The 23,304-nt window shown below is 50.7% G+C and overlaps 1 protein-coding gene across 4 annotated transcripts in view; it reads right to left on the bottom strand.

Annotated features, from left to right (window-relative positions):
• Elmo2 (engulfment and cell motility 2) overlaps positions 1–23,304 on the bottom strand; it is a 40,299-nt gene that overhangs the window by 4,369 nt on the left and 12,626 nt on the right. For 2 of the 4 annotated variants that reach the window (XM_069989894.1, XM_069989895.1), the window contains exons 5-19: positions 22,372–22,422; positions 19,684–19,865; positions 17,630–17,729; positions 16,159–16,310; positions 13,147–13,225; positions 10,844–10,894; positions 7,269–7,391; positions 6,883–7,017; positions 6,226–6,330; positions 6,015–6,123; positions 5,174–5,310; positions 2,697–2,860; positions 2,452–2,564; positions 2,235–2,342; positions 1,231–1,313 (exon numbers count right to left, since the gene is read on the bottom strand). In XM_069989894.1, coding sequence (XP_069845995.1) covers positions 1,231–1,313; positions 2,235–2,342; positions 2,452–2,564; positions 2,697–2,860; positions 5,174–5,310; positions 6,015–6,123; positions 6,226–6,330; positions 6,883–7,017; positions 7,269–7,391; positions 10,844–10,894; positions 13,147–13,225; positions 16,159–16,310; positions 17,630–17,729; positions 19,684–19,865; positions 22,372–22,422 — 1,692 coding nt within the window. Of the gene's footprint in view, positions 1–1,230; positions 1,314–2,234; positions 2,343–2,451; positions 2,565–2,696; positions 2,861–5,173; positions 5,311–6,014; positions 6,124–6,225; positions 6,331–6,882; positions 7,018–7,268; positions 7,392–10,843; positions 10,895–12,034; positions 12,071–13,146; positions 13,226–16,158; positions 16,311–17,629; positions 17,730–19,683; positions 19,866–22,371; positions 22,423–23,304 lie in introns of all 4 variants that reach the window. The other 2 variants (XM_069989897.1, XM_069989896.1) reach the window with 2 other exon arrangements.

A 23,304-nucleotide genomic window follows, 5' to 3' on the forward strand; every position in this document is an offset into this window, starting at 1 on the left:
CTCAGGGACTACACCTAGGCCAAGTTCAAACTCCACAACTGACAAAAAAAAAAAAAAAAAAAGGAAGAAACTTAAGAAGTCTCAGACTTGGGCTGGGAAGGTGGCTCAGTGGTAGAGCGCTTGCCTTGCATGCCCGAGGCCCTGGGTTCAATTCCTCAGGACCACATAAGCAAAAAGAAAAAAGCCGGTAGTGGCGCTGTGGCTCAAGTGGTAAAGCTGAAGAGCTGAGGGACAGCACTCCGGCCCAGAGTTCAGGCCCCACGACCGGACCCCCCCCCACAAAAGAAAAAAAGGTTCAGACTTATAATTTGTAGACCTTATTTTTAATTTAAACAAAATGAAGGCATGTGTGTGCACACTCGTGCAGTCATACACACATAAACCTTTACATATTTTTTCCCAGTGCTGGTTCTAGAGCTTGAACTCAGGGTCTCTTGCTCTTGCTTGCCTTTTCCTCGTAAGGCTGGCACTCTTCCACTTGAGCCACACCTCCACTTCTGTGTTGTTGCTAGTTAACTGGAGATAAGAATCTCACAGACTGTCCTGCCTGGGCTGGCTTGGAACCAGGATCCTCAGATCTCAGCCCCCTGAGTAGCTAAAATTACAGGCGTGAGCCACTCTTTAATAGAGAAAAATGATCACATTCAAGAACAACCAGTGGTCATCAAAACAGAGTAAAACATTCAATATTAAGTAATACAACATGATAATGTGGCTATGTTAAAACAGCCCTGTTTTTAGAAACACACTAAATTATTCACAGATAAAATACGACACTTTGGATTTCCTCCAAAGTCAAAGGGACAGGAAGTGGATGGCAGAATGTGCCCTGGTTGCTGAGGTAGGGTGAGGTGTGTTTATATTTGTATGTGTTCAAAACAATGTTTTTTTTTTTAATTTTAGTTTTATTGTCAAGGTGATGTCCACAGGGGTTACAGTTACATAGGTAAGGAAGTGATTATAGCTCTTGTCTAACTTGTTATCCCCTCCCCGCTTTTTCTCCCTCCCTCCCCCACAATTTGGGCTGGGCTGGAAGTCATCATCCTCCTACTTCAACCTCCTGAGTGCAGGGATTACAGGCATACACTACTGTTCCCAGTCTCAAAATTCATCTTAACACAATGGCTGGGAAACCTTTAAAGAGAACAAGCAGGTACCTAACACAGCACCATGGACGGCACTGTGCAGGCTCTGTCAGCTGCTGGGGCGCAGGACACCCGTTCCACTTACCTTGTTCTGTTTCAGAGCGCTTTTTTCTTTCATGTGGGGACAGTCCTTCCCAGTGACAATGGCTTTAATGTCTGCAACAGGAACTGATAAATGATGGAAATTAGTGTCTGGAAGCTTATGCTGCAAGCTGGCCGGTGTCCACCTAGGTGCTGGGAAGGAAGCCCTGGGCAGAGTGCCCAGAAGCGGCAGCGCCCAGGCTCTCCTGCCAGCTCAGGCCATTGTCAACAGTGTGCGTGCCCAGGAACTGTTTTCTCCCCTTTTTTTTTTTGGGTCCGGTCATGGGGTCTGAACTCTGGGCCTGAGCACTGTCCCTCAGCTCTTCAGCTCAAGGCTAGCACTCTACCACTTGAGCCACAGTGCCATTTCCGGCTTTTTTCTTTTTGCTTATGTGGTGCTGAGGAATCGAACCCAGGGCCTTGAGCATGCATGTCAAGCGCTCTACCACTGAGCCACCTTCCCAGCCCCTGTTTTCTCCTTCTATACACCATGGTGAGGTGTGTTCAAGTTTGGGGGGGTCACCTGGCTTCACCTTCCCAAGATGGGGAGTCCTGGACACTCCCCCAATGCCCTTTCCAGCAATGCCAGCAGAGCCCCCGCACGGCATCTGCTACAGGCTTAATGCCTGCCACACAGTATTCTAGGCATTCCACAACCATACCCGGGGCTGTCCTCTCCTAAGAGGAGGGAAGTGTGCTGGCCCATCTTCCAGAGAAGAAAGCGAGGCAGAAATGGGAATTAATTTACAATAAGTAACTAATGAAAGACTTCTAACTAGGTGCTAAGTCAGGATTTGAATCAGGGCCTGGCTTGGACACTTCTGTTCCTATCCACTGCCTTTCCTCGGAGTCTTGTCTGGCCCTTCGCAGCCTGTGAATGCACTGGTTCTCCATACCATCTGACGAGCCAGGGTCAGCGGTGAAGCACTGGTGACCAGACACTGAGCGTGAAGCAGCCTGGACCAGAACTGGCTCTCTACCATGACCCCTCCAGAGAAATGCACCTACTTTTCTCCTGCAGGGATTCGAATGTCACCTCCCCTTGCGGGTTGTCGTCCAGGTCACCATAGTGCAGGACCTTGTGGTTCAGGGCCAAGCGGCAGTACCAGAACCGTTCTGGAACAGAAGGCGCACAAGCAGGTGAGCTCGGGCAGCACCAGGCTAAGGGCGAAAGGACGGCACGCCAGGCTGCTCGACAGGGGCCCCTGGGGCTCATTTCCCGCACCTTGCCTCCGACGGTTGCCGATCTTCCGGAAGCTGCTGCCCTCACACAGCCGGTTCAGGCGCTGCTGCTTGATGAGCTCCAGGATCTCTGGCTGGATCTTCTCCCGCAGTTCCCTGATGCACACAGCCATAAGAGAGGGTCCAGGATGGCAGGCCGGAGGAAGAGCTAGCAGCCAGCCCCACCACGGCCCCTCTGGGACAGCACTCCTCCCCCCCCTCACCCTGCCCCTCTGGGCTGGTACTTACACAATGGGCGGGGACTGGAAGTCATCCTGGCTCATCCTTTCTGACTGGCGCAGCCGCAGGATCTCTGAGTAGCTCAGGCTACGAAGTTTGCTCTTGAACTGATCCAGAGAGTTGGGTTTGGAGGGCAAAGCTCGAGTGATCTGCTCGCGGACGACCTGCATCACCTGGCAGCAAGAGGTAGTTCACACCACTGCTCAGATGGGTGGACAGGCTGCCCTGTGCGCAGGCAAGTCTCCGTGACCAACTTCCCCAGAAGCCCCGAGCTGAGCAGGCACTACCAAGAGTCCTGATTTTCTCAGGGACACTCAGGGCAAGTGACAGATGGTGGCAGAGGCTTCAACTAATACCTGGTATCTAGAATCAGCACAGCGTTTTCAAGGCAGAGAGAAATGAATTCTGATCTTGGCTCTTAATTTGTTCCTTAAGCAAAAGTCACTGAACACTCCAGGCCTCTATGCCCTTGTCTCTATAATGTGGGAGAAAGGAAGACCTGTCTTCTGGTGGGTACGGTTGAGGTGTTACATCTCAAAGCATAGTGTTTAAAAAAAAAAAAAAAAAGCCAGGCACAGGTGGCTCACGTCTGTCATCCTAGCTACTCAGGAGGCTGAGATCTAAGGATCACAGTTCAAAGCCAGCCCAGGCAGAAAAGTCTGTGAGACTCTGATCTCCAATCAAAACCACTAGAGAGGCTGGGAAGGTGGCTCAGTGGTAGAGTGCTTGCCTTGCATGCATGAGGCCCTGGGTTCGATTCCTCGGCACCACATAAGCAAAAAGAAAAAAGCCGGGAGTGGCGCTGTGGCTCAAGTGGTAGAGCACTAGCCTTGAGCTGAAGAGCTGAGGGACAGCGCCCAGGCCCAGAGTTCAGGCTCCATGACTGGACCAAAAAAAAAAAAAAAAAAAAAACCACTAGAAAACCAGAAGTGGTGCTGTGGCTCAAGTAGTAGAGCACTCGCCTTGAGCTGAAGAGCACAGGGACAGCGCCCAGGCCCAGAGTTCAAGCCCCATGACCGGGGAAAAAAAGGGGGGGGGCAGCGGGGTGCTGGTGGCTCATACCTGTCATCCTAGCTACTCAGGAGGCTGATATATGAGGATCTCAGTTCAAAGCCAGCCTGAGCAGGATAGTCTGTGAGACTCTTATCTCCATTAACCACCTGAAAACTGGAAGTGGCACTGTGCTCAAGTGGTAGAAAGCTCACCATGATGGGCTGGGAAGGTAGCTCAGTGGTAGAGTGCTTGCCTCGCATGCATGAGGCCCTAGGTTTGATTCCCCAACACCACATAAGCAGAAAAAAGCCAGAAGTGGTGCTGTGGCGCAAGTGGCAAGGTGCTCGCCTTGAGATGAAGAGCTGAGGGACAGTGCCCAGGCCCAGAGTTCAGGCCCTACAACCAGCCTTCAGCTGAAGAGCTGAGGGACAGTGCCCAGGCCCAGAGTTCAGACCCTACAACCGCCACCACCACCACCACCACCACCAACAAAAAAAAAAAAAGAAAAAAGAAAAGAAGAAGAGCCTTGAGCTGAAGAGCTCAGAGACAGTGCCCAGGCCCAAGAAAAAAAAAAAAAAAGGACCAGTTCTGCTGGGATCATAGACTCACATTTGGGAGGCAGAGATTGGGAGGATTGTGATTTGAGACCAGTTAAGACAAAAAGTTATTAAGACTCCCTCTCAACCAATTAAGCTGGGTATGGTGGCACCTGCCTGTCATCCTAGCTGTGAAGAAGGCCATGGGAAGAGGATCGTAGTGTAAGGCCAATCTTGGGGAAAAACACAAGGCCCTATCTGCAATTAGTGCCAGCACCAGTTCCCCTAACTCAACAACTACCAAAGACAAAGCAGGACAGCCTGCTGCGGGCTTGTTCTAGGGAGCAAAGTCCCTAGAACAAGGCTGGAGGGAAACAAACATGGCTGCCGTTGGGTGAGGCAGTGTCTCTAACTTTTTTCTCCTTTGTCTTTTCCAGGTTGTTTTGTTTTTCTTGAGACAGGGTCTTGCTATGTATAGGGCAGGCCGGCCTGGAACTCAGGATCCTCCTGCCTCAGCCTGAGTGCTGGGATGACAGCACGCACCTGACTACTTTGCAGTGATTTCACAGTCCACCTCCCAGCCTGTCCGTGTGGCCTGAGCAGAGTTCTCTGTATAAAGGGCTCTTTGAAATCCCCAAGCCTGTAATCCACTACCGCCACGACACACAGCACGCCATCCCCTCCCGTCTCTAATGTCTGCGGCTCACAGAGCTCCAACAGGGCCCCCACAGCAAGGGCACATTAACCGCAGCTGCTCTGCTGAGCTTGCGGTCCTGACCCTGGAGGAGCACAGGAGCACAGGTGCCGGCCTCGCTGTGCAGACGAAGGCCTGGGGGCCGCGGAGGAGCCAGGCTCTGCAGCGCCTCTGCCGTGTGCCCAAGCTGGCCTCACAGCTCAGGGATTCCCCTGGACACTGGCAGCCGCGGCAAGGGCTCTGGGCCTGGCAGGGACCCTGACCTTGTTGAAGTCCTCCGCAGTGGCCCTCATCTCCTTCCAGGTCTTGTTCAGCAGCTGGATGCAGATCCCAAAGAGCTCCTCAAATGCCCGGTCGTGGGTAAAGAACATGGGGTGGTAGTCGTTGCGCCCTTCATTGGCTGTGGAAGGGAAGTGACAGAGAAGGGATGTGCTTCCGTCCGGAATTGGGTCAGGAACAAGAGCGGCAGGGCGGGTGGCCTTCCCCGCTTCCTCCATGCAGGGCCCTGCCTCTGCCTGCCACGCGCTCCCTAGGCCAACACATAGGCCTGGCGCAGGTTCTGGGACATGCCTCGAATTACAAGCTCCAACAAAGCAATAGCCATCCCTGGTTCCCGCAAAGATAAGATGGATGATCAGGTCATACCGAAATTAAGAAAGAAAATCAGAGCCAGGCGCCAGTGGCCTGCAATCCTAGCTACTAGGGAGGCTGAGATCCAAGGATGGCAGTTCAATGTTAGCCTGGGCAGGAAAGTCTATGAGATATTCATCTCCAATTAGCTAGCAAAAGACTGGAAGAGGAGCTGTGGCTCATGGGGTAGAGCACCATCCTTGAGTGAAAAAGTCAAAAGCAAGAGTACAAGGCCCTGAGTTCAAGCCCCAGTATGTACACACACACACACACACACACACACACACACACACACACACACACACACACACACGACAGAGAGAGAGAGAGAGAGAGAGAGAGAGAGAGAGAGAGAGAGAGAGAGAGAGAGAGAGAGAGAGAGAGAGAGAAAAGAACCAGTCAGTGCTGATGGAATGTCTCACCAGGCCTGGGCTACAAGGCTGGCTGATGAAGGAGAGGGAGCTGTGGACTTACGTAGTTCTCCGACCTGCAGGATCTCACAGAGCATTTTGGTGAGCTCGATGGCACTGCGGCCAAATGGGCATTCGTGTTTGTCTTCTCGGCTGCTGTTCTCCAGCACAATCTGGGGGAGGAGGAAAGGGTGACCAGGGAAGTGAGGGAGGAAGGCATGGCTGGACACCAGCAGTGACGGGCCAGGTCCTCCCCACCCCTCCACTGTCCTTACACGGATGTAGGTGTCCTGGTGGACTTTGGCCAAGTACAGCATGTTGTCCAAGGCCAGCATTCCCGGAGGCGTCTGGGTGAAATCCAAGGCAGGGTTCACATGGTTCTGGAGAAATCAAGATGCCCGATGTGAGACTTGAGGAGTCCCTGTACAGAATGACCCGGGGAACCTGCTCTTCCTCCCTGTGCTACCTGCAGACCACTCACCTTGGACCTAGGGCCAACCACTGCCCATGTCCACTGCCAGATCACGAGGTCCTGCAGCACAGGACTGAGGCTGCCTGTACCTCTTGCACCCTAGCACCCAGCGTGCTGCTAGGCACTAAGCAGGCATGCAGTATATACTTGATCAAATTAACCTCTCAAGCGTGCTACATTCTATCATGAAATGATCACTCTAGCTCTGCAAAGATCCTTGTGGCTCCTTCTAGCCGCTGGGGCTGACCTCCCACGTCCTCCCACTGCTGGATTGCTTCTGCAGGGATGGATGATGTACACGTCACTAACTTGCAAAACAAGCACCCAGCCCCTCCACCTGTGTGCTGCCCCCCCGGTTAGGGCCCCGTTAGGAAGGGAGAGCTTCCGGGCTTTGTCAGTTGGGCCTTTGGACTTCTCCCCAGGGAGGGAGCCTGCTGCCAGCCACTCTCCAGGTACTTACAGTAAATCCCAGCATCTTGTAGTCCTTGGTGTACATGGCTTTGCGTTTCTCGGTCCCACTTCCAGGGACACTGCTCGGGTCAGACTCTGCATCGAATGCGATCCTCCTCAGTTCAAATATAATGTCTCTTTGAGCCTTGGAGAGGGAACAAAGAGGCGGCAGGTGAATCAGCAGCCAAGGAAGCAAGGAGGAGAAACGGTGGGGCATCACCTCCACCACAAGGCAGAAGTGGGTATGGCTCAGATTCCTCAGCACACTCGACTTCCCAGGGCCAGCAGTACACACAGTGCACACATGTGTGTGCCCTGAACAGACTGAGTGTGGGATGCACCACAGCTGTGAGAGAACAGCACGCCATGGGCCAGAGAGGCCCCCTTAGCACCTGCCTGGTCATTGGGGTCCATCTTGGTCATCATCCTTTCTTCCAGAAGGTTAAAGGTCAACACTTGAAGCACGTACAGCTGATGGGCCATCTCTGTTTTGATGGGGCGGTTCCCTCGGATCACATGCTGGGAAAAGCACACACAGAGGGCCTGGGCTGAATGGACTGGTTTTTGTTTTTTGTTTTGGTCAGTCGTGGGGCCTGAACTCTGGGCCTGGACGCTGTCCCTCAGCTCTTCAGCTCAAGGCTCACTCTACCACTTGAGCCTCAGCCCCACTTCCGGCTTTTTCTGCTTATGTGGTGCTGAGGAATCAAACCCAGGAATTGAACTCATGCATGCAAGGCAAACAGTCTACCACTGAGCCACCTTCCCAGCCCCCTGACTGTTTTTGTGAGGAGCCACATCCATGCTGGAGATGAAGTGTGCAGGGCAGGGAACACTTCCTCCCCAGCACAGGGGCCCCTGTGACAGAGGCACTGAGGATGAACGGGTCCCATTCAGGCGGAAATGACTCACTGCAGGCCAAGGGCGCGCTCCCTGCCTCAGGGGCTGAGGCTGGGTGCAGGGCGGGGCTGCTGCTTTCCTGCCTCTCACCACCCTCCTTCTCCTTTTTTGTGCCAGTACTAGAGCCTAAAATCAGGACCTGACCTTTTTAGCTCAAGACTGGCACTCTACCACTTGAGCCACAGCTCTACTTCCAGCTTTTTAGGAGTTAACTGGAGATAAGAACTTCATGGACTTTCCTGCTCAGACTGGCTTTGAACTGTGATCCTCAGATCTTGGCCTCCTGAGTAGCTAGGATTACAGGAGGGAGCCAGCAGTACCCGGCTCTTCATACCTAATCTTGTGCCTCTGTCATCCTTTCTTCCTCTACTCCTCCCTCTCTAGCACCTGACTTCTCCCAACCTGCTGGTCCCCAGGCCTCCCTTCTCCCTTCCCTTCCCTTCCAGACAGCTCTGGAGATTGGTGCAAGTTAGCATGTGCTTGGTTTTCATTTCCTTTACCCCCTTTCTCAAGCTAAAGACACCACAGTGGGGCCAGACACTGGTGGCTCACGCCTGTAATCCTAGTTACTCAGGAGGCTGGGATCTGAGGATCATGGTTCAAAGCCAGCCCAGCAGGAAAGTCCATGAGATTCTTTTTTTTTTTTTTTTTTTTTTTTGTCGGTCGTGGGGCTTGAACTCTGGGCCTGGGCGCTGTCCCTCAGCTCTTCAGCTCAAGGCGAGCGCTCTACCACTTGAGCTACAGCGCCACTTCCGGTTTTCTGGTGGTTTATTGGAGATAGGAGTCTCACGGTCTCTCCTGCCCGGGCTGGCTTTGAACCGCGATCCTCAGATCTCAGCCTCCTGAGTAGCTAGGATTACAGGCGTGAGCCACCAGCACCCGGCTAAGTCCATGAGATTCTTATCTCCAATTAACTACCAGAAAACTGGAAGTGGTGGTGTAGCTCAAGTGTTAGAGCTCTTGCTTTGTGCTGAAGAGCTAAGGGACAGTGCCCAGGCCCAGAGTTCAAGCCTAAACCATAGCGGGGAGGCCTGAACCAGAGGGTGAGCACCAGCCATTCTCTGACTGAGCTTTAAGTCCTGACTTAAGCCGAGTTGTCTTCTATAGAGATTCAAATGGTTTGTCCAGAAGTGAGCTGAACTTCTAACCCCATAAAGGCAAATAAGTCTCAAAAGTAATTAAACTGCTCCCTAGAAGGCACCCTCACCCCCCACACAGAGGAGGGCGCCTGACCACGGCTCAGGAGTGCTGACAGCAATGCATGGGAGTACATGCGCCCTGTCGCTGGGGCCAGTGCCCCACTGTTTGCCTGGAGCCCTCCTGTCCATCTGGCAGCCGGGCCGTGACCCGGTGGCCAGCAGGGAGGAGCCAGTGGCAGGCAGGCTGCAGGTGTAAAACAGCTGACCAGCGCACTGGTTTTATCAGCAAACCTTCACTGTACAATGAGGGCTGTGACATTTCCACCCATGCGAACGAACAGTGTGTCCAGATGAGTCCCTCTCTAATCACTCCCTCACTGCTCTCCACCACCCCTGCCTTCTTATAACAGTTCCAACAGGTTTCACTGTTGTACTTCAGTACAGGCACGCTTCGCTTTTTTTAATTTTTTAAAGTCATTATTGTAAAGGTGATGTTTACGTAAGTCAGGGAATGAGTACATTTCTTTTTGGACAAAGTCACTCCTTCCCTCCACACTTATTCTTGAATGCTGTGGCCTTCCCTGCTGTGCCCACAGAGTCCGACAGGTACCGGGCACCCTGCTGACTGCTGCTGGGAGCCCATTCACAGCAGGGCGACTGGCTCAGGATCAGAGCAGACAGGGTGACAGCACACAGCTGCTCCACGGCCCCGCCCACGCTCAGCCTTTCACACCTGACCCTCGAGTAGAGTATTCGAGTGTTCGTTCACCTCCTTTCTCCACTGTGGTCTCTCAGTTTTCTCATTTCTGACAACTGCTAAAACTGCTTCCTTTGATCCACCCCAGGGTAACCAGGAAGGCGCTGTCTTTCCAGGCCCCTCTCCAACCATTCAGCTCTGCCTCTCCTCTCCCCACCCCTCTCCCCTGCTCAGGGCACACACCTAAAACTGTAGCTGGGTGAGGAGACTAAGGCTGAGCTAGATCTGCAACCTCATGACAGACTGGCTCCCCACCCCACCCTGCCCAGGCACAGGCCCTTCCTGGCTTCCTGGCCCAGCTGGAGACATTCTTTGAAAGGCCTCCTGACCCCTCCTGCAAGCCAGGTCACTGCTCCTGTCCTCCCCTGACCACCAGGCTCCAGGAAGCACTGACCACTGTGCTGCACCAGGTCTGGACAGCACACTAGTCTTTCAGTGTCTCTGGGACTCACATTTATGACCAGTGTAAGCTGAGCCAACTGCTCTACTCTTTCATGCTGTTCTCACATTTCGCCCTGGACAGAACACTTTGGAGTTGTGAGGAGCAGTTCAGATGGCTTCACTTCCTCCCTGGAGATGCTGCAATTCCTGGTAGGATAAACTTCCTCCCAGATACCTCTGCCCAGAGGGCTACAAGAAAGACCTTTTCCGTGATGAGCACCGGTGCTCACGCCTGTAATCCTACGTAACCAAGAGGCTGAGATGTGAGGACTGTGATTTCAAGCCAGCCCAGGTAAAAAAAAAAAAAGTCCATGAGACTCTTACCTCCAGTCAACCACCAAAATGCTGGAAGTGGAGCTGTGGCTCCAGTGGTAGCATGACAGCCCTCAGTCCCTGAGTTCAAGCCCCAGACCACACAAAAATAGACCAAAACCTCAGAAATCTTTAAGTGGTTCCCACCAGATACTTTACTCACAGTTTTGCTAAAATAATTATCTAACAATAAGCAAATAATTGCCCTGAAAATACAAGCCTAAACAAATGTTCTTGTCTAGTTTGCACATTCTGATTATGCAATAAACATTAATTCCCTAAGTATTCAATAAGAAAAGCACAGAAAGAAAAGCCTTTCCAGTCTAAGAAAGCCCTCCCCTCTCAACAGTAACTAGCTACCGTAATAGTGATAATATTAGTATTATATTAACATTAGCAGAGGACCATGCGTTCCAGGAACTTACATTCAGGATTATGGACCGGAGGTGCTTCTGCGCAAAGGCATTGGCCATGTCCTAGGAGAAAAGCAGGGGAGTGTCAGGAGGGGCCATGGTTCCCCTGTGACCGTTATCCTGGGAATGGTGTCAGAGCTCTGGACCTTTCCTCTGCAATCTCTTCCTTCCAAATGACAAGGAGGTGAATGGAACAGAAAATCCACTAACCACCAAATGCATTTCACACTCTAAAACACACTAACATTGGCTTTTTCATGAGTGCCAATTAACTCAAATGGAGTTTTCCTTCCTGATGGTGTGTAATCAACTATATCCCTTCGGAGAGGGACGTGGACGGCTTGTTGACGAGACACTGTCATGAGAAAGCTGGGCAATGGACACTGCATGCGGAGCAGAGAGCAACACGGGGCCCAGCTGCATGGCCCCACCTCCAACAAAGCACTGACTCAACCGGGGGCGCTTCGGCCTGCACCCCACAATGCCCACACCGAAGCCACCTGGCACTTGGCTGCCTTATAAATCCACACTACGCTGGGTGGAGGGGTCTTCTGGGGCAGATTCTCATAAAAAGTTCCTATGATTCAGATTTGGCAGTAAAGTATCCTAGATCAATGAATCTTCTAGAGACTTTAGTTTCAAGGGTTCTGTCAGCACTGTTATTTTCTCCAGTCTTACCGACAAATCTCTCAGAAATGTACACATCCTTTACTTCTGAAGAGACTGCAATGGTTGTAACTCAGTCCTACAAAGGCCTCGGCTTCATCTAGAAGCACACCAGTGCTGAGGCTGGCTGCGCCCCGTGCTCCCCGAGGAGCTGCGGCTCCCAGGCCACCATGCTTTCACCTGTTCTGCCAGCTTTTCCCAGTTCCTCTGCCTTCCCCTCCAGGGTCAGTGTTAGCCACCACACACTCGCATTACTCAGGTTGGCTTCCCTTCATGCACGCTATAGACCGGACTCAGGCAAAGGGAAAATCACAGGAAAGCCTGGGTCCCGTCCCCTGGGCAGACATCCCTCAGTCCTTCTGGGCCTCTCCTCTCCGCCCAGTGCTCCCTTGCCCATCTGGACAGTGAGATGGACAGTACATAACCTTTCCCTGAGCACTGGGTTCCCTGAACATCGAGGTCAGCCTGTGTACTGCTGCCCCGCTTTGACCTCCCCTCTGAGAAGAGCCGGGCCCTTTCCACAGTGGAGCTACTTACAGTGACAGGCAGATCTAGAGGATTAAGGTGCTTGTCCTGCCGGCAGAAAGCAAAAAGCACAGAGAGAAGCAGACAGAATGAGCTTTTGGATTACATTCAAACAAGGACTGGATGGGAAGAGATTCACAGAGCTACACCATCCAAGACAGACAAGGACAGACAAAGCACAGACACTCCTGTACCTCCCTCTAGTCTCCAGAGAGCCTGACACTCAATTCCACTCGAACTCATCTCGCCAAGCCCATGACAGTGACAGAATTAGAAAGTCTTACTGTCGTACATGACTTGGGCTTTTAGCAGAGAGATCTAGAATGGCAGTATTGGATGGGCCCTTAGAGATCATTTAATCTGATCCTTTCATTTTAGAGACAAGCAGACCTGAGGAGGATAAAAACACTTGTCCAACCACAGGCAGGAAAAGCTCTTGGTCCCAGAACCCTGGGCTCAAGGGATAAGTGCCTGTCTGCAGCCTGGTACTCCTGGCGCCCTGGTTTGTAAAACGGGGTCATGCTGTTCCTCGTGACAACCTTGTGAGGTCAGCAAGGCAGATGTCATCACTCCTACATTCCCAGTGAGGCTCAGTGATTTGTATGTCACACAGCTGATGAGTAGAGGAAAGGGCTTTGAACTCAGTTCAAAGGACTTCAAGAACAAAACTTGGTACTAAGTGCCATTTGTTCACAACCCCCTGACCTCAACAATGACACCAGAGGGTTTTCCCTTCCCTGTTCTCTTACCTAGGACTCAGTAAGTCAGGCCTGGTTGCACGCCATGCCTGTTCATTTACCTATTATCTGAGACTACGCGAGCCTGGTTGGAGAGTTGCCACAGAGTCTGTGAGGCCTAAAGTAGAAAATGTTTACAGTCTGGCCTCCAGAGGAAAAGCTTTCAAGCCCCATTCTGATCCAACACCCGGCTAGTCTCTCCCCCAACAGTTTCTCCCCAAGAGCTCCTTGCCAAAGCCACCCTGCTCAGCTCTGGCCATAGAACACCAGGAGGAGAAGCTCTTAGGAAAACAGCTGGATTTCTGCTCTCTGCCCAGCAAGGAGGTGGTACAGTAGGAATTCTTCTGGAAGAGCCCAAATGGCAGGTTTGAAGAGGCAGCCACAGACCTGTCGCTTGTCCTCAGGTGCCTTCAGGAACAGTGCATTAATCAGTGCGATGGCATAGGTCTGGATCTCCTGGTTGGAGCTGTGTCAATGGAGACAGATGAAGAGGGAGATCAGAGGACTGAACAGCAAGACCAAGCTCACAGACAGCTTGAAGCAATTACTTACAGACTAATCAAATAATAACCCAAGGCTGAAGTCTCAAAAGCATTTCAAGTGGGTCCATTCTTGACCCAGCCATTCCACAATAGGAATCTATCCAAGACAGTAAACAGAATGCTATCCAAGGTTTATCAGGAAGTGACTCTATTAGAATACTAATAAAAAAGACAAAGAACTGTTAAGCAGCCCAAATGTTCTCATTAGCAACTCTGTTTAACATGAGAGAATTTAAATTAGCAATTTAAACTGCATTTTAGGGTAAGGATTCTTAACATAGTACTCAGAGATGGCTTATATCCCTGTAATCTGTGAACCTCAAGAATGGTGTAGGCTCATTGCCTACAATCCTAGCTACCCAGGAGGTAGAAAGCTGAGCATCAAGGTTCAAAGCCAGACCATGCAGAAAAGTCTGTGAAACTCTTACCTCTGATTAATCAGCAAAAAGCAGGAGGTAGAACTGTGGCTCAAACAGTAGATCACTAGCTTTGAGCAAAAGAGCTAAGGCCCTGAGTTTAAGCCCCAACACACACACACACACACACACACACACACACACACACACACACACACACACACACACACACACGCCCTGAGTTTAAGCCCCAACACACACACACACACACACACACACACACACACACACACGCCCTGAGTTTAAGCCCCAACACACACACACACACACACACACACTATACATTTAGCTGACTGTTTTCCAAGGCCCTGAGTTTAAGCCCCAATACACACACACACACACACACACACACACACACACACACGCACGCACGCGCACACACACACACTATACATTTAGCTGACTATGTTTTCCAAGGCCCTGAGTTTAAGCCCCAATACACACACACACACACACACACACACACACACACACACACACACACACACACACACACACACACACACACACACACACACACACACACACACACACACAAACTCTATACATTTATTTAGTTGACTATGTTTTCCAAAGAAATGAGAATCCGCAGTGGGATTTTTGAAGGCATCTGGGATGCAAAAAAGATTTAGACATATCTTTTTTATATTTATTTATTTATTTTTTGCAAATCCTGGGGCTTAAACTCAGGGCCTGGGCACTGTCCCTGAGCCTCTCTGCGCTCAAGGCTAGCACGCTACCACTTGAGCCACAGTGCCACTTCCAGCCTTTTCTGTTTATATGGTACTGAGGAATTGAACCCAGGGCTTCATGCATGTTAGGCAAGCACTCTACCACTTACTTACATTCCCAGCCCTAGACATATCTTTGACATGGGGAGGTAAGGGGCCTCCTGGTCAGGTGGAGGGGCTACATCTCCCATCTACACAGGAAAAACACACACATGCCAGTAACTGTGAGACCAAAATGCATCATAGCCTACCTCTAGGAAATGCTGTGTGCCCTGGCCCCAGGCCATCCCCAAGAGACCAAGGAACGGAGGGTAGGTGGAAGGTCACCAGAAAACTCTGCAATCAGGCTCCCTAACGCCCCTTTCTCCCTCATCAGCCATGTTGGCTCTTTTGGTATGAAAGCTAGGGTTGACTAATTCCTTAGGAGTTACAGGATGACATCAGAGCTGCAAAGAAGTCACTGTGTTCTTTTCCTTAGAGCTGGTGGGAAATCAGCCCCCAAATCTGGAGTGCTTAAGTCCCCGGACCCTGCAGGGGATCTGGCCCCGTTCTGACCAGCTCCCACATGGAAGTGGCAAGAAAGAATGGAAGGGAAAGAAAGCATAGGCCAAGGCTCTATTGGGCTTCATTGTAGAAATGTGTTGGGATATAGTAAGTGTTTTTAAAATAAACAAAAAGTGCTTGCTTGCCAATGGCACATTCTTCTGAGCAGAAGTAAATTTTGCCTTGCTGAGACAAAAATGAACTTTACAACTTTGGCCAGGGTGGGGAGTGGGGGGTGGGTAGGAGATGGGAAGGGAAAACAAAGGAAAAGGCAACAATGCTTGATAAGAAATGTACTCATTATCTTGCCCATGTAATTGTAACCCCTCTGTACGGTATTTTCACAATAAAAAAAATAGGGGAGGGGGAGAAGGAGGGAAGGAGGGAAGGAGGGAAGGAGGGAAGGAAGGAAGGAAGGAAGCAAGGAAGGAAGGAAGGGAAGAAGGAAGGAAGGGAGGGAAGAAGGAAGGAAGGGAAGAAGGCAGGCAGGCAGGCAGACAGGCATTTAATGTATTTAATGAACAGCTAGTCTGGGGTGGCAACCATGGTAGTCCTTTTTCCTATCTCCTTTGGGCCCCACAGCCTGGAAAGTGGGGGTAGGATTAGCCCCAATCCAGAGGAGAGGCAACTGAGGCCAGGCAAGATTAAGTAGCTTGCTGATGGCGGAGACCTTCCTTGAGGGCGGCAGAGCCTGGATTTGCAGGCCTACACCACACCGTTCACATTGCCACAGTACCTGAGAGGGTACTGAGGCAAGGGTCATCAAACAGATACAAAATGAGCTTCTACTTAAATCAGAGTACAAGAATGACTGTCCCCTAAGGGGTCAAAGTTTCAGGTGGGCAACATAACAAAAATACAGCATTTTATCTAAGTATCATTATCAAAAGTACAAACAGAGCCCACTAGAGCATTGGGAGAAGCAGCCTTTAACGCAGCCTGGCATGTGGGTGGTACAGAGACTGAGAAAACCTCTATGTGAGCCTAAAGGGCACATAGAGTGAGGATTTCAGGCAGGAGGCGTCATGGTCCGACTGAACTACAGGAGGAATTCCAACAGTTGCATGGAAGAGGTCCTGAAGGCATGGGCACAGTGTGGACCATACACAAGGCAGAGAGAGGAAAGAGCAGATGCTGAGGGGAGGGGAGGCGGGGTCTCTTACTCACACCTGCAGGTGGGAGATGAGCTGTCCCACGGTGATCTCCTCTGCTATCTTCTGGTATAAGCTCTGGCTATTCAAGACCATGCTCTCCAGGATGGCCAGGGACCGCTGAAGGATGGACACATCCACCATGGGCTGGCTCACATACCCTGCAATCTAGACCCAGACAGGGGCATGTTAAGTGGAAAACTCAGGGCCCAAGGAAGGTAGGCCCTCAGTCACCCAGCTGAGCCTGGCACCAGCCCTAGGGCTCTGCCCTCAGGCACGCTGCCTGTAGTTGTGGCTGGGAAGGCTTGCTGTCTGGTGTATGGCTACCCTAGCCTTGTGCCAGGATGACCCAGGCATGGATCCCTTCAGCTCAGATTATACTAGCCACTAGATTGTTTCTCCAAACCCAAGTTTAATCTTTGTTTTCAAAATAAGACTGCAGGCCTGAGAAAGCCAAGGGCTTGCCAATTCTGGGATTTCACTTTATCTCCATCTACTTTTCTCCTGACGTAGATTTTTCTCCTTCCACACTGCCAGACTTGGAGGGGCGGAAAAGACCTTGAAATGTTTTCACCTTCCCCTCTTCTCAATCCTCATTTTATTTCCTAGGCACATGGATGCCCCCAGTGCAGAAAGTCCCCAATACTCCGGACCAACCTGGGCCATCTTAGGTCGGGGGTCTAACTCTAGCCTCTGTTTTCAGCTCAGTTTTCTAATCCACGCTACCTCTTTTGGTAGAATAAAGAAAGGCAGAAGCAGAAGTGCCCTTCTACCCCCTCAGGTCCCGGGGACAACTCACGCGGGCTACCTTGTAGATTCGTGAATAGAAAGCAGATTTGGAAATGACAAGCACACATTTTTATCCATCAAGAAGGGAGAGTTAGGGACGCAGTTCAGAAGACTCAGGGAGGGTAGCAGTTGACTGACTGGTTGCTTCTAAGTCTCACTGACAGTTCTACTCTGATCATCTGCTGGGAGCCCCTTCAACCTTCTCGCCCTGAGAGACGATGGCTGCTGACTTCCTATCTGGCTCTCCTTGCTCTACTTCCACTTTTCAGGGTCACACGAGTTATATGCATTTGGAGAAACTTTTGCTCTTGTCCGGGGCTCACTAGCCTCTCCCGATGCTGGGCCCCGAGTTGGGCCTGCCTCAGTGACAGGGAACCAGAGGCCTGACAGCAGGCTGGGCTGCTAAGCTAGGATGTTCAGTCAGTCAGTTAGGTTCTGTAAACACATTTTCAATCTGGTGATATTTTCAACTTACAATGGGTTTATCAAGTTAGAGCCCATCAGGTTGAGAATCCATCTGTAAAACATCATGTGAATCTTTCAGGAGCCACAGAACTCAGAGCCTGGGGACGAAAAGTCTGGTTCCCAGAGAATAGAAAGCTGACCCTTGGCAGAGTGTTCAGGCCAATTGTCCCTATCTGCCCTAGTGTCCAGAGACCTGGCGGCTGGGGGTAGAAGGAGAACAGCAGAGGCCTCACCTGCTTAATAAAGGTGATTGAAACCATGTCCCAGGAGACAATGCCATGGTCCATGAGCTCTAAGAAGGCAGTCAGGGTGAATGCCAGCATCTCACTGTAGCTGAGACATGTGTGACACACACATACACACACACAAAATAATACAAAAGTTCAGATCTGTGAACATAGTGTGACAGCAACTACAACAGGGCAGACTTCAGTGTGACACCCCATGGAGAGTGGGCCGGAGCAGCAGGAAGGAAGTACCTGCGCGTAGCCTTGGCCAGATGTGGAGCAGATTCAGTCCAGATACTGCTCACTGCAAATGAGAGGCTGCTGGCTCGTGAGGCTAACCTTCCCCATGCTGCTGCACAGGACAGAGACTCACGCATCCACGATACCCAAACAAAGACTTCTCAGCCTTGGACACTTGCTGGGGAAAGAGGGAGCTTACGTCCCATGTTACCTTCAGCAGCATGGGGGAGAAAGAGTACAAGGCCCCCAACCTGGTTCAGTTCCTCTTCAGTCACTTACTAGTCATGCAAAGCTACCCCTCAATCTTCAGCTTCCGCCTCAGAAGAGTGGAGTTAGTCCCTCAGCATTAACCTCCCTGAGCCACGGCGAGGGCAGGCTGACCTGTGCGCAGAGCCCTCATGGTAATGCTCGTAGGAAAGGAGCGTACTGCCTTTAGTTTCTCCTCCTTACACTTTTACTCTTTGTACATGTGTATAGGGCTCTGTAATTAACAAACCCTCTTCTACTTCTCAGCATGTTCAGACACATTCTCATTAGTAACAACCACTGAGAGGTAATCCCATTTTAAAGAGGAGGAAACTAAGGCCCGGTCAGTCTAACCCACATCTCCTGGGAGACTGCAGGACTCCTGATGGCAGCTGAAGGCTTCCAGACTTCAGTGCAGCTGGAACATCTAAGCCTCAGAACAAACACCTACGCTCTGTTGGTTGGTTTGGCTGAAGATTCGCCTGAGAGCAGATGTGTGACTCCCTGTGTGCCTGCTTTGGCTCTGCAGGTTCACACAGAACTGCTGGGTGAAAGGTGCGGCCTCGCCACATCTACTCTGGAGGGCACAAAAGGTGCTCATGGGGACACCAAGTTCTGGTCTCCTCCTCCTTGAGAAGGTGGGGGTCCAGACACCTAGTGGGGGAACCAGCAGCAAACAGACATGAAGGCCAGTGTATTTGTGATCATGTGGTTGGAGGGGGCTGGGGAGTGGGGGGGAGAGGGAGAGAGCGCACCTGGGAGACAACAGTCCAGTCTGCTTCTAGATCCTTGCCAGGCCAAGCTTGCCTGCCTTTTTGTTTTTTCTGGTTGGTTATGGGCCTTGAGCTCAGGGCCTAGGCACTGTCCCTAAGCTTTTTGCTCAAAGCTAGCATTCTACTATTTTTAAGGCACAGCACCACTTCTGGTTTTCTGGTGGTTAATTGGAGAGAAGCATCTTATGGACTTTCCTGTCCTGGCTGGCTCTGAACTTAAGCCTCAGATCTCAGTCTCCTGAGTAGCTAGGATTATAGGCATGAGCCACCAGTTCTCAGCTCTGCCTGCCTGCCTGTCTGTCTTCCTGCCTGCCTTCCTTCACTCTCTTCTCTCTCGCTCTCTTTTTTGGTGCTAGTACTGAAGCTTAAACTCAGGGTATGGGTGCTGTCCCTGAGCTTTTTTGCTCAAGACTAGCGCTCTACCTTTTGAACTACAGCTCTACTTCTGGCCTTTCAGTGGTTTAACTGGAGATAAGAGCCTCGCAGACTTTCCTGACCGGGCTGGCTTTGAAGTTCAATCCTCAGATCTCAGCCTCCTGAATAGCTAGGATGACAGGTATGACAACTGGCACCCAGCAGGCTAGGTGTTTCTATAAATGACTGGGGCCCCTATTTTACAGCTCAGGGGGCATGGAAGGGGACCATGACATGTGCAAGCCCCACGGCCTCAGATGTAGGAGCACAGTGAGCCAGGCCTCTGCTGGACTCCAGTACACTGTCCCTGCTCAGTGAGTCCTTATCTGATTCATGCAGTAGGAAGTGAGCGCTTAGTAGGTCTCTGAAGTCCCCAGTAACACTCACTGGGACAAGAGCTTCGTCCCGCTCTCCACGAGCCTCGTCAGCACAGCGATACCATCCATATTAATGAACTCGGTGGCGAACGTCACGTCGGCGGAGAGCTTGGCCAGCTCCTTCATGGCATCCAGCCGGGCCTCCATGTTGGACGATTGGGTCCTCTCCATCAGCTGGCGTGCGGCCCGGGACTGTGAGATCAGGGACAAAACACATGCCATCTGCTCCTTGTGGCAGGTTACTGCCGTGGAGAACCCCAGGGGCCTCTCTGCAGAATCAGTTCTTCACACTGCTTAGGAGTTGCTAAATAAAAGTTTATGGGGTCAATCAGGGAGTTTCCAGGATGTCAAAACCAATCCGTATGTTGTCTGTGCCCCTCTGGGCTCTGGAGCAGGCGAAGGTAGGAGATTAGTAACTAGAGTCAGAGAAGCAGACCCTGGCGAAACAGGCATCTTCTATCATTAACCCCATCAGCAGCAGCAGCAGGATTCAGGGAGGAATGGAGCTCCTGTCACTGTCCTAGGAGAATGTGACAGCAACTACCACAGGGACAGAACCTAATCTGATGACCCTTCAGGTCCCTTCTAATCCTACAATGTGATAAGCCTGCCAGTAACAACAAACAAACAAACTTTCTCTCCAAGTCCAAAGGAGCAGTCCCCAGAGAAGAGGAGCAGATATCCCGCTTTATAGAGATGGTGAAGGCCTCACTTCCCCCACCACAGGACACTGCCCCATGGCCCAGCCTCCCCTCCGCAGCTCCCTCTCTCTCTGGTTCTCTCCCTCCCTTCTTCCCTATTGTTTAACCGAACATTCTCAGCTCTAAAGAACCTTAAGGGCAAAGATGCTTCTTCCTCACCTTTCTTCTCAGTGTCTGGCAAGTGACTAAAGGCCCAGTTCTGTTGCCAGCCAAGGAGTCAGGCCAACGGCCCTCCCTGCCCTCTCTCAGACAGAGGGGCTGTCACTGCACCCTGCTCCTAGTGCTGCACAAAGCCACCAGGTCCTATGGTGGGGACAAGGTCACGCATGAGCCAGAACAATCTGAAGATCCCTGGCTGTAGCACACTTAGAAACTTCCAGTCTGAGTGTCAGTTTTCCTCTGGAGACAGCACTCTGGGGCTGCTCGGTGGAGTGAGGACTCCCCTAGCAGCACGCTAAGTTAGCACAGCTTCAGGGGAGGGGAGAAGGCCGGAGAAATGGGGGAGGCAAAGAATATGACAGTAAGAAAACTGTCCTAGCGTCACATAGGCTTGGCTTCAAGAGCAGGCTCGGCCAGCTGTGTGACAAGCAGCAAGCTGTGTGCCCTCAGCTCCCCTGTCATACACAACTGTGCCGGAAATCAGCAACTGAGAGATCAGAGGTGGCACTGGGTAGGTGAGGGCAGGACAGTGACTTTTCAGCAGCTCTTTGTCAAACCTCACAATTCTTGAAACACATTCATGTTTTACCTAATGGGGAGGCAACTGAGATGTGTACAGGTCTTGGGCCCGCTATGCAGGTTCTCTACCACCTGAGCCTCACCTGCAGCCTTTTTTGCATACGTTATTTTTCAAATAGGATCTTGTGGGGCTGCCTCCAGCAGTGATTCTTCTACCCATGTCTCCCACCATCCCTGGGATTATATGACCACTATGCCTGTTGTTGAAATGGGAATCTAATTTTTGCCCAGGCTCGTCTTGAACCATGATCTTCCCAGTCTCTACTTCCCAAAGTGCTGGCATTAAAGGCATACATCACTGAACTCAGCCAGTATTTTACCTATTTTTATTGTAGCATGTTCTGTTGCATATCCCCTCTGAGTTGCTACCTTTTGAAATCAAGTGTCTTTATCTAGCAGTAGAAGCAGTAGACTTCAGGCTCTCTATTTCCCAAGTAACCTTTCTGTTACTCAGTCCACTCCATCCGGCCGCCACTTGCCCCACCAGAGCTGGCCTTGTGCAGCCCAGCACTGGCTTCCCAGATCCTTCTCTGTGGTTGGCTTTGGCTCTGCTCATTACACCTTCCTCCACTGTGACAATCTCCCTGTTCTCAACTATGACTGCCCACTCCACATACCCCTCCCTCCCTCTCTCTCTCTTTTTTTATTATTTATTTATTTATTAACTGTATTTTTTTTGTCTTTTTCTTTTTTGGTACTGGGGATCAAACCCAAGACGTTGCACTTGCTAGGCAAGCACTTTGCCACTGAGCTACATCCCAGCCCTCTCTCTTTTTTTAGATAGGTCTTGAGATACAGCAAAGGCCTGCTTGCTCAGATGGCACTCTACCACTTGAGCCATACCTCCACTCTAACCCTGCTTTTTTCCTACTTATTTTAGAGATCGAATCACTGGGGCTTTTCTGCTGAGGCACAGCCTTAAACAATGATCCTCTGGACCTCAGCCTTCTGAGTGGCTCGATTTTCCAGCATGCACCACCAGATCCCAGCATGCACTTTAAAAAATATTTTTATTGTTATTATAAAGGTGATGTACAGAGGGGTTACAGTCAGGTAAAGAGCATTTTTTTTCCTTTGCTTTCCCAGTTTTTTCTCCCATCCCACCCTCAAGTTGTACAGTTCATTTTCAACAAAGTATCCAGTGAGTACCATTGTTGCATTGTTCACCCTTTGTCCCTCCAGTTCTGTGCCTCCCCTTACACTCCCAACCAGCATGCACTTTTAAGTTAATGAATTACCTAGGCAGGAAGAGGACCTACCGGGGAGACAGCCAGTTGTAAGATTGTCCCATTCTTAATATCATTTCGTGTCTGGAAAACAGAAAGAAAAATAAAATAAAATATGACAAAGAAAATAGGAAAACAGCATTTTTTTTAGCTTTGTTTTTGGTGTGTGTGAAGGTCCTGGGACTTGAACTCAGGGTCTAGGTGCTGTCCCTCAGCTTTCTTTGTTCAAGGCTGGCACTCTACCACTTAAGCTATAGCAATACTTCTGGCTTTTTGGTGGTTAACTGGAGATTAACCATGGCCCTTCCTGACTGGGCTGGCTTCAAAGCATAATCCTCACATCTCAGCCTCCCAAGTAGCTAGGATTACAGGCATGAACCGCCGACACTCAGCTTGTGGTCATTTTAAATTATAGTGCGCTTTTCTTGTTTTCAGGTTTCCATCCATGGACAATCAGTTAAATGATGAATTGAAAATATGTGTGAAGGAAAAAAAGTTGCACTTTGTTTATTTTTGGGGCCTGAGAGCTAGCCTTAAGCTAGTGCTCAAGGCTAATGCTCTACCACTTGGAGCCCCAGCTCTACTTCTGGCCTTTTTCCTGGTTATTAGAGATAAGAGTCTCGTGGCTTTCCTGACTATGCTGACTTCAAACTGCAATCCTCAATTCTTGGCCTCCAAGTAGCTAAGATTACAGCCACCAGTGCCGGGCAAAAAAGTTGCTTTTGAACATCAGATTTTCTTCCTGTCATGATTTCCTAAAAAATCCAGCATAACAACCACTTATACAGCACTCCCATTTTAGTAGGTACCAGCAGTCATTTTAAGACAATGCAAATGACAGCGAACATGACTAGGCTCTATGCAAAGACTGCCCCACTGAACAGCTGCAGACTCTGGAATCCCTGGAGGGGGTGGTGGGAGGGAATAGGTGTCCCTCGATTCTGAGACCCTCTGTCCAGAAAAAGC

This window comes from Dipodomys merriami, unplaced genomic scaffold, assembly GCF_024711535.1.
Source record: "Dipodomys merriami isolate MVZ:Mamm:240054 unplaced genomic scaffold, mDipMer1.0.p SCAF_39, whole genome shotgun sequence".
In the NCBI taxonomy this organism is placed as follows: domain Eukaryota; kingdom Metazoa; phylum Chordata; class Mammalia; order Rodentia; family Heteromyidae; genus Dipodomys; species Dipodomys merriami.